At 31.8% G+C, this 14,238-nt stretch overlaps 2 protein-coding genes across 2 annotated transcripts; both read left to right on the forward strand.

The window, feature by feature from the left end:
* The first annotated feature begins 3,282 nt into the window (after positions 1-3,282).
* Osi24 (Protein) lies at positions 3,283-7,281 on the forward strand. The gene is made up of 4 exons (XM_070309009.1): positions 3,283-3,916; positions 4,712-4,885; positions 5,422-5,717; positions 6,847-7,281. Exons 1-4 carry the CDS (start codon positions 3,283-3,285, stop codon positions 7,267-7,269), a joined length of 1,527 nt encoding a protein of 508 aa, XP_070165110.1. The 3' UTR covers positions 7,270-7,281.
* A 3,880-nt stretch (positions 7,282-11,161) lies between these two features.
* Positions 11,162-13,524, forward strand: Osi2 (DUF1676 domain-containing protein Osi2). The gene is made up of 4 exons (XM_070309017.1): positions 11,162-11,288; positions 11,853-12,156; positions 12,419-12,612; positions 13,193-13,524. Exons 1-4 carry the CDS (start codon positions 11,162-11,164, stop codon positions 13,522-13,524), a joined length of 957 nt encoding a protein of 318 aa, XP_070165118.1.
* The last annotated feature ends 714 nt before the right edge of the window (positions 13,525-14,238 follow it).

The following is a 14,238-nucleotide window of genomic DNA, read 5'->3' on the forward strand; positions in this document are numbered from 1 at the left end:
TGATTCTGTAGGTGTGTCACACTGGTTTGAACGTGAAACTTGAACGAAAAGAAGTAACACACCGATTTGACCCTGTTTTCATAAGGAATACATTTTTGTACAATGAAGTGAGAAATCAGGGATTTTAACTTATAGTACCGAACTATGAATTGTTAAAAACCGGTAGAAAGAATGTATCGTCAGGAATGATCATACATGTAATTTTAAGGACTAAGAAAAATTCATTTGTTATAGAATTTATTTTATTGTAGCTTGAAATGTTTTCACAAAGACTGGATTTTTAAACTGTAAGAAAAAGCTCTGTACTATTATTTGTATCTGTTTTCATAGAAAGAAATATTATTTTTGTAAAGCTTATCCTCTCTTCTTACAAGCATTTCGCGATTTATGATGCAAATTTTATTGGCCTTTTTACGAAGCTCTCGAGAATCTGTTCCTGTTTAAAAACGTCAATAGTATTCGATGATATTCTTGTAAAAGTTCTTTTGGGATTATAACGGTTTCCTTCTAACACTAAATATTCATTTGCAAATAGTATCTTGAATTATTGATCTAATGTACCCCGATGTCAAGTATAAATGGTAATCACTATGCAGTAATCGAGTCAGCTGTTAGTTTCATTACAAAAGAAAGGATGAGACTTATCTGTCGATTGTCGATGAAACCTAAACCAGTTTTTTGAAGATTGAATTAGGTCACGAGTGCTATTCGATAAAAATGTCACTGAAGGTATTCACCTCTGATATATTGGTAAATTTTCGAGAGAACAAGAGAAATCGCTCGTAAAAGTATGCAACCACGATTGAATTCACGACTAATTTGATTCAATTGGAATGAGTGGCTCTCCGCTGATGTCATAACCAAATGTAGTTTCCACATAAAAAGTAGATCACACAGAAAATTGATCAAAACTCGCTTTTTTACATTCTCTTATCCCTTTGTTAATACATATTTGTATATAATCAATACCATGACTTTCGCACCAGTATCTACTAATTAAAATGTCTTCCGCTAATTATATTAATGTCGTAAGCAAGCACATTAGAAACAGTACGAATATGATTAATGTATCTTATTCACACAGATACAAAAGAGTAGATTTTAATTAGCTATCTAAATCTTGCCATTATAAAAAAAATTAATATAACACGGATAATAATAGAAGCCTTTGGTGTGTGCGCATCCTTATTCTGGATCAAACCAGATCTCTCAAGAAAGAAAGACCAATACCATAGCCAGAGATCTTTTCAAAGTATGGATCGTGAGTTTGAGAAAGATGTAGATTAATTTGTAAATTAATTTGAATTTTTTCGATTGTCTTCTATTATTTTTTGTCTTGGCTGTTATCTCTCTTTTATCTCTTTTTTGTGCAAATTAAGATTTATTACTATAGACATACTAGATTTTACAGCGATTATCATGGGGAGACAATCTCTCATTGAGCAACGTCGAGCGAAGCTCATTACACTGACTGATCTAGACGTTCGCCAAAAATTCTGTCGAGTGAAATCGCACGTAAGCAGTAGGATTTCAGTAGCTAGACCCGCGACAAATTCGATCGATCGGTTCCGAACGGGGAAGGATTCCCCCTTAAAGCAGCGATCGTATCTACGATTCTTCCTAGGAAAGAGTAAGAAGGGTAGATTCTAAATCGATGGCGGGAACAAACGGACGAATGAACGAACGTGGTCAGCGAGAAGTCGTTTGGAAAGGAATGGCTAGAGGGACGAAGAGACGGATGATGGCCGGGTAACCCAGATCGGGTCAGTCGAGCCGATCCTACGGAGACCGGCTGCCAGTGCAGCATCGGACGTCGTACACGATTCCGGCTTTCTGGCGGCTTGATTATTCAAGCGCGCTCTATCGACCGGCTACTTCTCCATCGTGAAACGAGTCATTCGATTGCTGAGATTTACGCCGATTGTCTATAATCTAGATGCAAACAGGGTGTTGATGTCAGCGATACACCGTGAGAGTGAGTACAGGGCAATTCGCGAATAAGAGATATTCATTAACACTTCTATGGATCATTGCATTTGATCGATGGATGGAATTATCACTAGCACTTACGCGCTTGTAGAAAAGGAAACAGAGCTCGTCTGTGTGAGATCATATCTAAAATTGATTGATGAAAGGGCCATACTTTTCGTACGCTAAGTATTTGTCACATACGCGTGTGCGTGTTTAAACCTTTAAAAAGTAAATTACAACTTAAACATACGTCGATATATTTTATGTTATTATATTATATTAAATTTCACACGAGGATTTCAGCGAAATTTAAAAACGATAAGAGAAAGTTGTCATTGATTTAGCTCTCCTTTCTTAATTTTATTAAGAAATATACGTAAAAATTAATTTTATTAATATAGGATGTACCAAAGAATATTTTAAATATTACATATATGTAATAGCTATAACATTAAAACACTCATAACTATATGTAATATATAAAATTAATATAAAAAAAATTTTTTGGGAAATTAGTTGGTGATTAATATAATTAAAATATATAAAAATTTGTTAGTAAAGATAATAAATAATTTATGGAAATATTAACAGATTGTTAAAAAGAAAGTTCAATCGTTGATTATTAATATACACGCGTTCAGCAGGATCTTTTGCGTACAGTTCACTCGCATGGATGACAGGATCAGCTGACCGTTTGGAAAAGAAAGGACATGCAAGAGTGATCTAGCATAACCGAGTTTTGCCACATGTATAGAGAGAACTATGCTATTACTATAAACTGGTTCACTTGTAATGATTTTATAATATTTCTTTTGTATATATGGTACACTGTTACGTATCTATCTTATTAATCGAGAGACAAAAAAAATATAGTTGACTTGTGTTTGTTAGATTAATAGAATAGTAGTTTTTTTGATTCCTAGATAATTTTGAGTTATTTAATTATTAAATAGAATAGTTTTTTTTTAAATGATAAAAAAATGCGTTTTTAATAGAAAAATTATAATATAAGATTATTTGACATATGTTTATGTATACGTAGTTCATTTTCTTCAAGTTTATCTTTTGTACTTTTCTGTTTTCTTCTTTCCGATTTTTTAATTACAAACATAGCTTTGCATTTTTGTTTTCGTATATTAACAATTGTTATTTAACTTATTTAATCCTAAAATTTTTGATTCTTTTATTCTTCGATTCATACCTATTTTATTTCAGGAAACGAAGCTGCTGGTCGAGATGCAGTTCTTTTTCCATAGTAATCACAGCTAGCTAACTGTCGAGCACCTGGGGCCTTTTTCGGACGATCGGACAATGGCAAGAGGGAGAGCAGCCACGATAATTTCGATTGTGATCCTGGCTGTCGCGTGCCTTCACTCTATCGCCGAAGTCAAGGTCCACGCGGAGGCTGCGTCCTTGAACGAGACCGTGCATCACGATGACTACACCGTTAAGGAAAACGTGGCACCTCTCTTTCACAAATCTGAAAACAAAACCGATGAATTTGCGTATAATCATCCTCACAAAATGTCCGGGAAGCCAAGCAAATTTGACATAGAGTTTCATACGGACGATAAAGAGGATTATCAGATTGAACCGTCGAGAATGGCTAATGTCACAGCTAATCCGATTGAAATGAATTCAACGACTAGCCAGTTTCTATCGAATTCGACGGAATGCAGAGAGAAACGCATAGTCACCTGCATTCGAAAAGACTTCTCGGATTTTCTCGATCGCCTATCAAGAGTTGACACGTACAACGTAACGGAATCCGTGCAAATAATAAGAAATCCTGAAGCAAATGTCACGTGCAATGATCGAAGAAATAACGACGATCCGGATTCGAGTCTTCTGGATAAGGTTCATCGCTACGCCAGGACACACGTCATGAAAATACAACTGAACAAGGATCTGGGCCTTGTTAGTAAAGCCAGGACGTTCTTTGGTTGTGAGTTTCTTGGACTGCTTGCTACTCGTTTTTGTCACGTGTGTACTAGTACCGTTACTTCTGCCGACACGAAAAATAGATTTTCTCGAAATTGCATCGCCGAGCGATCGCAATCATTAATCATAATTATTATCGTTAATCATTATTCGCATGTTGTGGCGCTCGCCGCGAAGCAATTGCGTAATTTGTAATTGATGCAAAGTGAGAGTAATTGAGCTCTGTGGAAAAAAAAGAGAATATAAAATAAGTAAAGTTTGCGATCTTACTTCTCTTTAGTTTTCATCTTTCAATTTTACTCTCAAGATATATGTTAAAGTTAAGTAATCAAACTTTTTTTTCTCAAGATTATTATTTATACAGAGTTTTCGGCAATGAATTCATTATTTGATTTCTTTTTTAATTATTCGATAAGCGACGAATCTAGTACGCTCGTAGACATAATCTAAGCATAAACAAAATCAGGGTGTGAGAGAGCTTTAATTTTAATTGAATTGGCTTTTTTTTTTTTGGAGCTAAATAAAAGTTGGGTCAATGCTAATTGGCAGAAACGCGAACTAAACCAGCGATGAAACGGGTATAACAAGGAAAAAAACAAGGCGAATATAACATTGTGCGAGGGGTGAAATTAATTATACAATAATCAACGTGGGGATATTTTTATCCACACGTAGAGTGTTTCAGCAAAACGCGTGGCACGCGGAATGGCAGACGTAGAATGTGAAATGATGCTGATTGCGCAGCATGGCTTTCAGGGCTAACCGCAGGGCTTTAACAAGCTGGTACTTTTGCTTTCAGCCGTCTTTCAGGGAAAGAGTACCTTTTTAACAGGATTCGGACTTGGTTTTCTAGCGTTCGGTCTGAAGAAACTATTGCTACCCCTGATCTTTGGCGTGCAGATAATTAAGAGTGTGTTACTCGCCCTCTTCCTACCGAGTATTATCGGCAGTATTGGTAATATTGTTGGAAAAGGTACGTATTATTTTGCGTGCAGTTTAAATTAAATTGTAAGAGTAGATATATTTTGAGATAATTAGTAATAAGTGACATGGCCGTCTTTCATCAATTAAAATATCCTATAAGTATCTGCGATATGTGGTAAGTGATTCAAATAAATCGAAATCTAATTCAAGTAACATTGAAATTCACGTATGAGATTGTTTACAACATTAAACAAAAAATTAATAGGTTCTTTGCTTATTATTAATAGGCAATATTAAAATTTCAGAGATATATAATACTCTTGCGTGTATATGTAAATTAATTTTAAATGTCTTTAAAGAATTGTATCTTGAAATTTGGAAGATCAGTAAAGTTAATGTTAGAAAGTCAAAAGTAGTGAGATAATACGACAATGAATAAATGTTTATTCAGAGGAGAGAGGTGTCTTTCCTTCTTAAGGAATGCTGCTGCGTGGAATTTGCATAGTAACACACATTAATATTAATACAGAAAGTTTTTATCATTAACTAAGTATTATACGAATGTGTGTTATGCTAAAATTACAGGTGTTTCCACTTTCGCGCAATCGTCGCATACCGCACCCATAGCACCCGAGGAAAATTTCGAGTTCAAGGATAACACTGATCTGTACAACGACGACTATCTGACGCGACAACCCGTAGGAACGTTACCAGCATCCGCCATGTACGATGAGAGCATGATGCAAACGCAGAAAAGCCCGGATATTGCGTCTCGCTATGCATTCGTCGATACAAAAGTATCTCATGCAAATGCGCTTTCGGATCGTTATTACACGCGACACGTGGCTTCACACGGACTTTCTAAAAAACAGGACTTTAAGGTGAGCTTTTTAAATATGTAATAATACAGTTATTCTTTTATTTTTTTTCTCTTTTGGAAAAAAATCTTACGTTTTAAAAATAAATATTATTGGATAAACGATGCGCTCTATTACACAATTTCTTGGATTCTAATAACAATAACGTGTCTCTCTTCATATATTTAACACAGAAATTTAAGAGTCTAATTTTCTTATTAAACTTTTTTTTTAGCTATACAGGGGCATTTATATCGAGACACCTAAATATCTAAAAAATAAAGCAAGATAGAAAGAAATGTTTCAGACAAAAGTTGTTCGGTTCTAAGGGGGTCGTAAGATGATGCCATTAGTTTGATCTTGGATAGAGGCGCTTCGGAGATTTCAATATCAATCTTATTTTATTTTCTTTACACCAATCGATATCTCTCATTTTTTTAGCTTAAAACATTGAGGTAGCATTATTGCAAAATAAATAATTTTATGAGATATTTCATAGTTTATGTAAAATTATGTTGAAGTAAAGTAATAAAATTAAATATAAAATATCTCGTAAACTATTAAACTTTTGGCCCTCATACCCCTATAACTTTTTATGCAGAATATCGATGCAAGGAATCGATTTATGTAGAAAAATTGGTATGTTTTCATTAAAAAAAAAAAAAAAAACTAGATTGACATTGAAATCTCCGAAGCGCCTCCACCCAAGGTCAAACTAATGGCAAGGGGACAATTTTTGTCTGAAACATTTCTTTTTATCTTTCTTTAATTTTTAAATATTTAGATGTCTCGATATAAATGCCCCCATTCTATATACTGGAAAAATTGATTGTATTTTGTACATATTGCTATCGCATTATCAGTCGCTCATTCTTAGGAAGAACTTTTTGTCGATGTTCGCATAATGAAGTAGGTAAGTATGCCATAACAATACATTTTCGTCTTCTTTTTCTACTCGAACGCTTCCTCACATTATCAACGATTAGCGCGATCAACTACGCCTTCCACTTTTGACACTCTCGTCTATTGAGATTCACGCGACCCACTTCCTTACTGACTTCATTCCAACTTGTTCGACAAGTGCGGCGCCTAGTCGTTGCGTATAATAGATACGGCGACCATCGAATGACCACACATTGATTATCGATGGCAGGTCTTCCACGAGATCCCGACGAGCTCCCTGCTCTTGACGAACTACGATCCGTTCTACTCACCTCTGTTATCGCGTCTCGACGCCGTGTTCTCCCGTCTCGGCCACAACACAGAAGGCTGCAGGGAATACGCGGTGTGCGCGATGTATCGGAGCCCGGCGCGATACGCACCCTACTCGAACCTGGTCTCTGCCCAGCTGTCCAGGGAGTTGAACGAGCTGAGGAAACCCAGCAGCGACAATCCCGACGTTCTGCGCTTCTTCAGGTACATGAAGGCCGCCAAGGACGGCCAGGATGGCGTCAAGTGCGAAGAGATCTACGCCGGTTGCGCGAATGGTCGTGAGGATCAGACTGCGAAGCAAAATCAAGCGATGTTGGCGACGTATCAAGACATCAACAAGCTCGTTCAGGCGAGAAAGATCTAAAAAAAAAAAACATATTTGGTAATTGCTATCAATTGCGAATGCGATAAAGGAAGAAGATGCGTCTCGAACTTAGAGCTTTAGAAACAGCCGCCTGTATAATTTCGATTGAATTTAGGACAGCTGTTAAAAAATTTAGCGCCTGCTTTCAATTCATTCGCAGATTTTGTATGTATGTAAAGTTGATAGATATTCTCTCTCTTACTGGAGAGATCGTAGACAAAGCGCTCATCTGAAGCCTCAAGACGCATAGATACGATTTTCATTCTCGAGAAAATTTATTAATTTTTGATTTTATTAATTTTAGACATTAAGAACAGTATTTAACGTTCTTTGAAACTTTCTCGGGGTTTTGATAAGATTTAAATAAGAGGACTTGAAATCGATTTGCGCTTGGGGCTCTTGAGGTCCAGTCTTAATCCAACACTATTAAAGCTTTCAATTTCTATAACTAAACAAACTTTTAATGTATCGTATACACGTAGTTTCCTAAGTATCGTTTGTGCTAAATAAAAGTTGCTCGATTTTCGATTCAGACAATTAAGTGACGTTACGTAAATCTTTGAGAACTTTTATTAAATTATTTATGAAAACTTAGAAATGATTAAAATATTATAAATCATTAGCATAAAAATTTGTTAAAAATTATTCTGACATATTCATTTTATCTTCTGCTATTGTTTTCTTACTATGTTAACTAAATTCTGTTTTTAAAACACGTTTAATCAAGACTACAACCTTAATAAAGAATAGTAAAATTATCGTAAATACGGTGAAAGAAAGCGCATCGAATGAGAGAGGTCATCATGTATACATATGTATTCCTTAAGAAAGCCGGTCATGCATAATTGTGAACAATTAATAATTAACATTGGTATTATTTTCTAAGCATTTTTAAAAGTGGAAACTGTGTGTTGATACAATAAAAGACCACTTTTACGTAACGTTCAGCTTTGGATTACGGGAGGAGTACATCAATCTATACTTCTCACGTAGCAAAGCGAAATAATAATTGAAGTGTGATCTGATTATAATTTTAATGTGAGAATATAGTTAGAGAGAAATGTATCTTTTTCATAAGAGAATTTCTTCAGGGGATTGATATACAATTAGGTTACAGTACACTTTTAGTGAATATATCTTGCATAGGGTTCTTGAATCTCTAAAAAAAAAAAACTATAATTTATTTCGTTATTTCGCACAAATGAGAAAATAATTGGTTAAGAATTTAACGACGTAAATGAATTATTATCCCAAATTTGTAGATATAAGCGCGTAGCATTAAAATAATTGTATTTAATTTTATTTATTTATCGAGTACTATATCGAGTAGACACGAGATTTTATTTTGCGATAAACGATTACGTGACTTTGGATATTATTTATTTAATGACGTAAATATGAAGATACTAATTTATATTCAATTTGAGCGATATGTACGCCTAAAGCGTACATATGTATTTAGATTAATCTAATGTTATTAAAAACTTGCGCGATTATACCATTACTTTTTCATAATATATTTATAAATACATAAAGAATGTCAAAAAAGACATTTGACATCAGTCATATAGTAAGACTGTAAAATGCGTTACGGTTTTCAATATAATTACGTTTATATAATTAAAAGTCCTGTTTAAAATATAAAGCGGTAAGAACAAAAGAGAGTATCTTGTTTTATTAAAAATGCAAATTGTAATAATTTATTCTTAAGAAAAGTGTATAAAGATGAGCAAAATCAATTGCTCGAAAATACTGAAATTTATTTTATTATCTCTTTTTTATGATATCTATTAAATATCGCGACATGCGCGTAATACATTATTTCGTATCGATGTAAATCTGTCATTGAGCGAAGATTGTATAATTTGATAGCTTCAATTGAAATTGCAGAGGAACGGAAATAATTGTAATATTTAATTTTAATAAGTATACGCGGCGTGTTGCTTTCGTCGATAAAGTCCGTTTGTGACGTGTCGCTTTCGTCATTGATGAAATGCAAAACATACAGATTGCTCAAACACAATTACTAGAAATAATGTTTTCAAAGAATGAAGGCGTTACTTGAACAAGACAGATATTATGATTGATAAGTAATGAAAAATAAAATAAAATCTATTAAAAAGGCTTGTAGAGAGAAACTTGGTGAAGGTTTGAGAAATAAGAGAAATGTCCAAACCAAAAATGGTCTTACGATTAGAAGCTTCTTGTACATTCAATTAAATAAAAATTATTTGAAAAATATTATTCTCTCTTTTAAAAACATAAAAGAATTGTTAATAATAAAACGATTATACATGTGAATAATATATATAGTAATAATAAAGCAGATAACTAAAATAATTGCTGAAATATATGAATGGCGGCTACGTAGCGCGCGTAATATGCTAATCTCATAAAAACAATATATTGTACTAATCAATGTGAAATCTTTTGTAAAAGATGAGATTGTGTAATATCGAATGAGCGGCGTATCACAAAAGCAATAAATGTTATATTATATGTATAAGATAAAAATGAGATTTATGACACGAGAATCATATTACGAGATGACAGAAGAAAGAATGGCGATGAAGCAAGAATGACTTCCTGATATGGCGATGACGCACCTTAGGTTGTAAACTGGAGATGAAAGTACAATGACTTCCTCTCTCCTACAGTGACGCACTTTCCGTCTCCGTTCTTTAAAACTATCTAGTTCCGGTTATAATTCCAGGCACCACTTTCACTTTCGATTTTTGTAGATGTTCCTGCTGGCCGTTCTGGGAACGACTCGCGGATCCTTCCCCTTCTCAAAGATCAAGGTGGTCCATACAGGTAAATATAAAGATGATGCGTGAGTTAGGGCATCACATGGCAGTTGGATAAGACGGTATCCAGTACGTACTGACGGGTACATTTTATTAGTTATTTAGAACGCCTGGTATTCCGATTAATGAAATTTACGCTCTACTTGTCACGGAGAGGTAAGTTATATATACTTTACGTTTTAAAAATAAATTTTCTATCACTTTTATAATTAAACATTTTTCTGTAATTTATTTCGTTTATTTATATATTGTCTTTCAAATTTATTTTACTAATTTGCATTTCACTCATACTTTATTCATTTATTATTTCTCTATAAGCTCTTGGTCTACTCATAATGTTTCATCTAAAAGAAATACATTGATATTACAGTTTCTCTCACAGTTTTATAGAATAACAATTCACTTTGCAATTTTACAAAATCACAAAAATGTGATTACAAGGTATACATTACTATTATTATTCAAGTGGAATGCGCGCGTGATCAGAATTCAGAATCGAAAAGCGGGTTCTCTTCTCTTATTCTTTAACTCTGATTGGTGCGCTAATGTAACGGCACTTGGTGAACCAGCACGTCGACTGCCAACAGTCGATCTCGCAGACGTTCGAGTGCTGTTCGAGGATCACCACGAGCGTGTTTTTTTAATAAAGATGTCGTGTAGCGAGTGTCGATTATTCGATAGTTTGGTGAGAAATTAAATCGTATTTAAATTGTTTCTATTAAACGAACAAATATATGTGAATTGTACGTGGTCACTGCTATGTTCCATGCTTAGTGATAATACAAAATTAATTATGTAAACATGTTAAAGTATTTTAATATGTTTTATTATAAAATTAAGATTCCATTATTAGAAAAATAATAAAAAAATACAAAATAATTTAATAATAACAAAATTAACAATTTAATATTGTTTATATGTCACTTCTCAAAAATAAATAAACATTCTCTGATTAATATTAGATATTGATCATTACGTTGATATTATACGCGTGATGATATTGTGTGTCTTTCAATGTATGTATTTTTTTGTAAAACGAACTGATAAAAACGCATGATTACAGGTGGAATAATTAGAAGGGCAGAATGCAACTGCAGCGATTGTTGGGAATTCTAGGAGTTCTTTTAATATTGTCCTTGCTTGTATGCTGTCAATCTGCTAGCAAAGTTACATTTCAAGATGGCGTTTCTGAACAGCAAGCAAAAAAACAAGGTATGGCATTTTATTTTTCAATTTATATGCGCGCGTGTAAATATATATATATAAATTTTATTTTATAATAATTCTTTTAATAAAGCTACATATATCTAATTGCAGAAACTTTTATATCTATTTGAGGAAATATGTTTTTGTGTATATGTATATATATATATATATATATATATATATATATATATATATATAGACAAATTACATAGATATATATAATTTTAAAAATTACATAATTATTATATATATATATATATATATAATTATTAGAAATTAATAAAAAAATTATATATAACTTAAAAATTGCATATACTTAATGTGTTAAATATGAATAAAATGTTTCCATAAATAAGCATTTTTTTATGTTTTACACATTACGCAATTCAAATAAATAAAACGCTCTATATTTTTACAATATTAAGTTATAAAAGATATAATTTATTTAACTTATTAAAAAAACCAATATTATTCAGTTCAAGATTGTAACATTTAATTTAAAATAAAGAGAACAATTATACAATTATATCAATAGAAAAAAAGTTAAATAATATATGTTTATAATTTCAGAAAATTTTGAAGAAACTTCATCGCAACAGAGAGGATTTAATCCTGTTCAACATGTAGAAGATCTATTCCACTATATTGGTCTTGGAACTGGGCGAAATGTCGATCCATACTTGGCAAAAGTTAATGAACGTTGTATAACCGGCGATTTAGCTGAATGTTTCAAATCTCAAGCGTTAAATTATTTTTCGGATTTCTTCGATCATGCCGAATATTCTTTAAGCGATTATGTCCGAGTTAAACGAATGTCTGATCGAGTGGTAACGGAAATAAATCATCAGCCATACGAATATTCTAACGAACCTAGGTATGTTATCATTTTTATAGATATGGAGAGACATAAATGAGAAAAATAAGAAAAGTATATATATATATATATATAATTGTATATACTGTATATCATATATTGTATATACAGATAAGTACATAAAGATATTTATATATTTAAGAAATATGCAAATAATTTTCTTAAATATAATTATTTATTACATTGAAATATTATGAATTATATTGATGAAATATAGTCATCACTATTTTTTTCTTTATTAAAAATAGAATATATTCAACAGATCCGGTGAAACAGAATGGGATCAAATGATTAACTTTGTAAAAAGGAAAGCGGAAAAATTTGTCAAGACAATGTCCTTTGAATTGACTATACCTGATACGGAGACTGGTCGCAATGGTTCATATGAGCCAAGATTTTTGGATGAAATTGCTGATGAGATCGATACACTTGAGAATAAGAAGGATACATTATTTTGTAAGTATTCGAAATATTATATAACACAAAAGAAAGTTTTTTCAATATTTAAAAAAGTCATAAGACATTAAGAGTATGATATATACTTGTGTAACATATGCGAGTACATGTTTATTTTTGTATAATTTAAATAATTTATTAGAAAATCTATCTAAAGGAATGTTATTAATATTCATTAATTAATATTTCATTATTATGACAGTCTTGTATTTTCAACCACACATTTATTTATGTATAGTACGCTAAAAATATCCGTGTGTATCCTAATCAGTTAATTTCTTTTTTTATCTATTACATAAGATTAATGTAAATAGTATTTGTTCCATGTAACAACATATTTGGAAAGTTAATTCTAAAATTTATATGTTATGTTAAATATTATTTAAAAAGTGATATCTCAAAAAAGTTTTAAAAGTCTTAAAAGTCTGAAAAGAAATGTTTTTATTTAGATTTGCTTGATATAATTTTTTTTTTCGAAAAATAATCAATATTAAATTAAATCAATATTAAATTTATTAATTTACTAATTTCTAATTTATATATTCATTATTTATTAAGATAGATTTTATATTTGTTTTAGCTCGTCATCAATTCAGGAAGCTTTTAATACCGGTTTTGCTCGTTTTAAAGCTTTTCAAATTGAAGATACTACTCTTCTTGCCTTTGATTTTGGGATTAGCTTCGTTTAAGAAGTTCCTCGGATTCCTGGCAATCATCATACCCGGTCTAATAGGTTTCTTTAAACTTTACAAACCATACCAAAATTATTACCCGCCAGTTTATACCAAAAACGGCATTGCGCACCCTCATTACGGAGTACAACCGGATATTGATTACCAAGGTCATTATGGAAATGCAGAATCTTATGGTCAGGATTTGGCATATCGTGGATATCAACATTATAAATCGTAAATAATTGACTCATTTATCAGAAAGCAGATAATAATTAAATTAAAAGCCGAATTTTTATAAAAGTTATAAAAGTTATTTATAAATGCGACGTTGATTTTAATTATGTTTTCAAGATCATTATCATATCCAAACTACTTATTTTTATATAAGAAAATCGTACTTTTTATATTTTTATTATATATATATTGTATATGTTTGCGAATGAATGAAATATGTTGTATATATTAGTTAAAACGTAAATGTATGAGTCTAGGACTGCGTTCCGGTATTCACTGCTAGTACTGAAAATATAGTGTACCGAGGAGAGAGATATAAACTATACGTTTTCAATATTGACAGTTAATATCGAAACGCAGTCTAAATATTTTTTGTAAAAAAAAAAAAAAAATAAATTTCTCTCTAAAAATAGGCGTGACATCGACTTGGGGGTCTATCACACGTCGTTATCAAATTAATAATTAATTTATTAATTAAAGTAGTAAGAATTCGCTCTATGAAATATAATTTAATCTTAGACAGCGTAAATACTATTTTATATCAAACTAATATTTTTATAGTGACTACAAAAAAATTTTATAAATTATGATTTTTTTTATTTACTAGAACATTAAAAGCGCGCGCCGCGCGCGCACCATTTGCCATATCACATTTGATTTTCTTATATATTGTATGCAAATACATTAATGTGTACTATATTGTTTAATACTTTATAAT

The sequence above is a fragment of the Polyergus mexicanus genome, unplaced genomic scaffold (genome assembly GCF_030449975.1).
Source record: "Polyergus mexicanus isolate NDT 795.1 unplaced genomic scaffold, iyPolMexi1.0 SCAF_16, whole genome shotgun sequence".
Taxonomy (NCBI): Eukaryota; Metazoa; Arthropoda; class Insecta; order Hymenoptera; family Formicidae; genus Polyergus; species Polyergus mexicanus.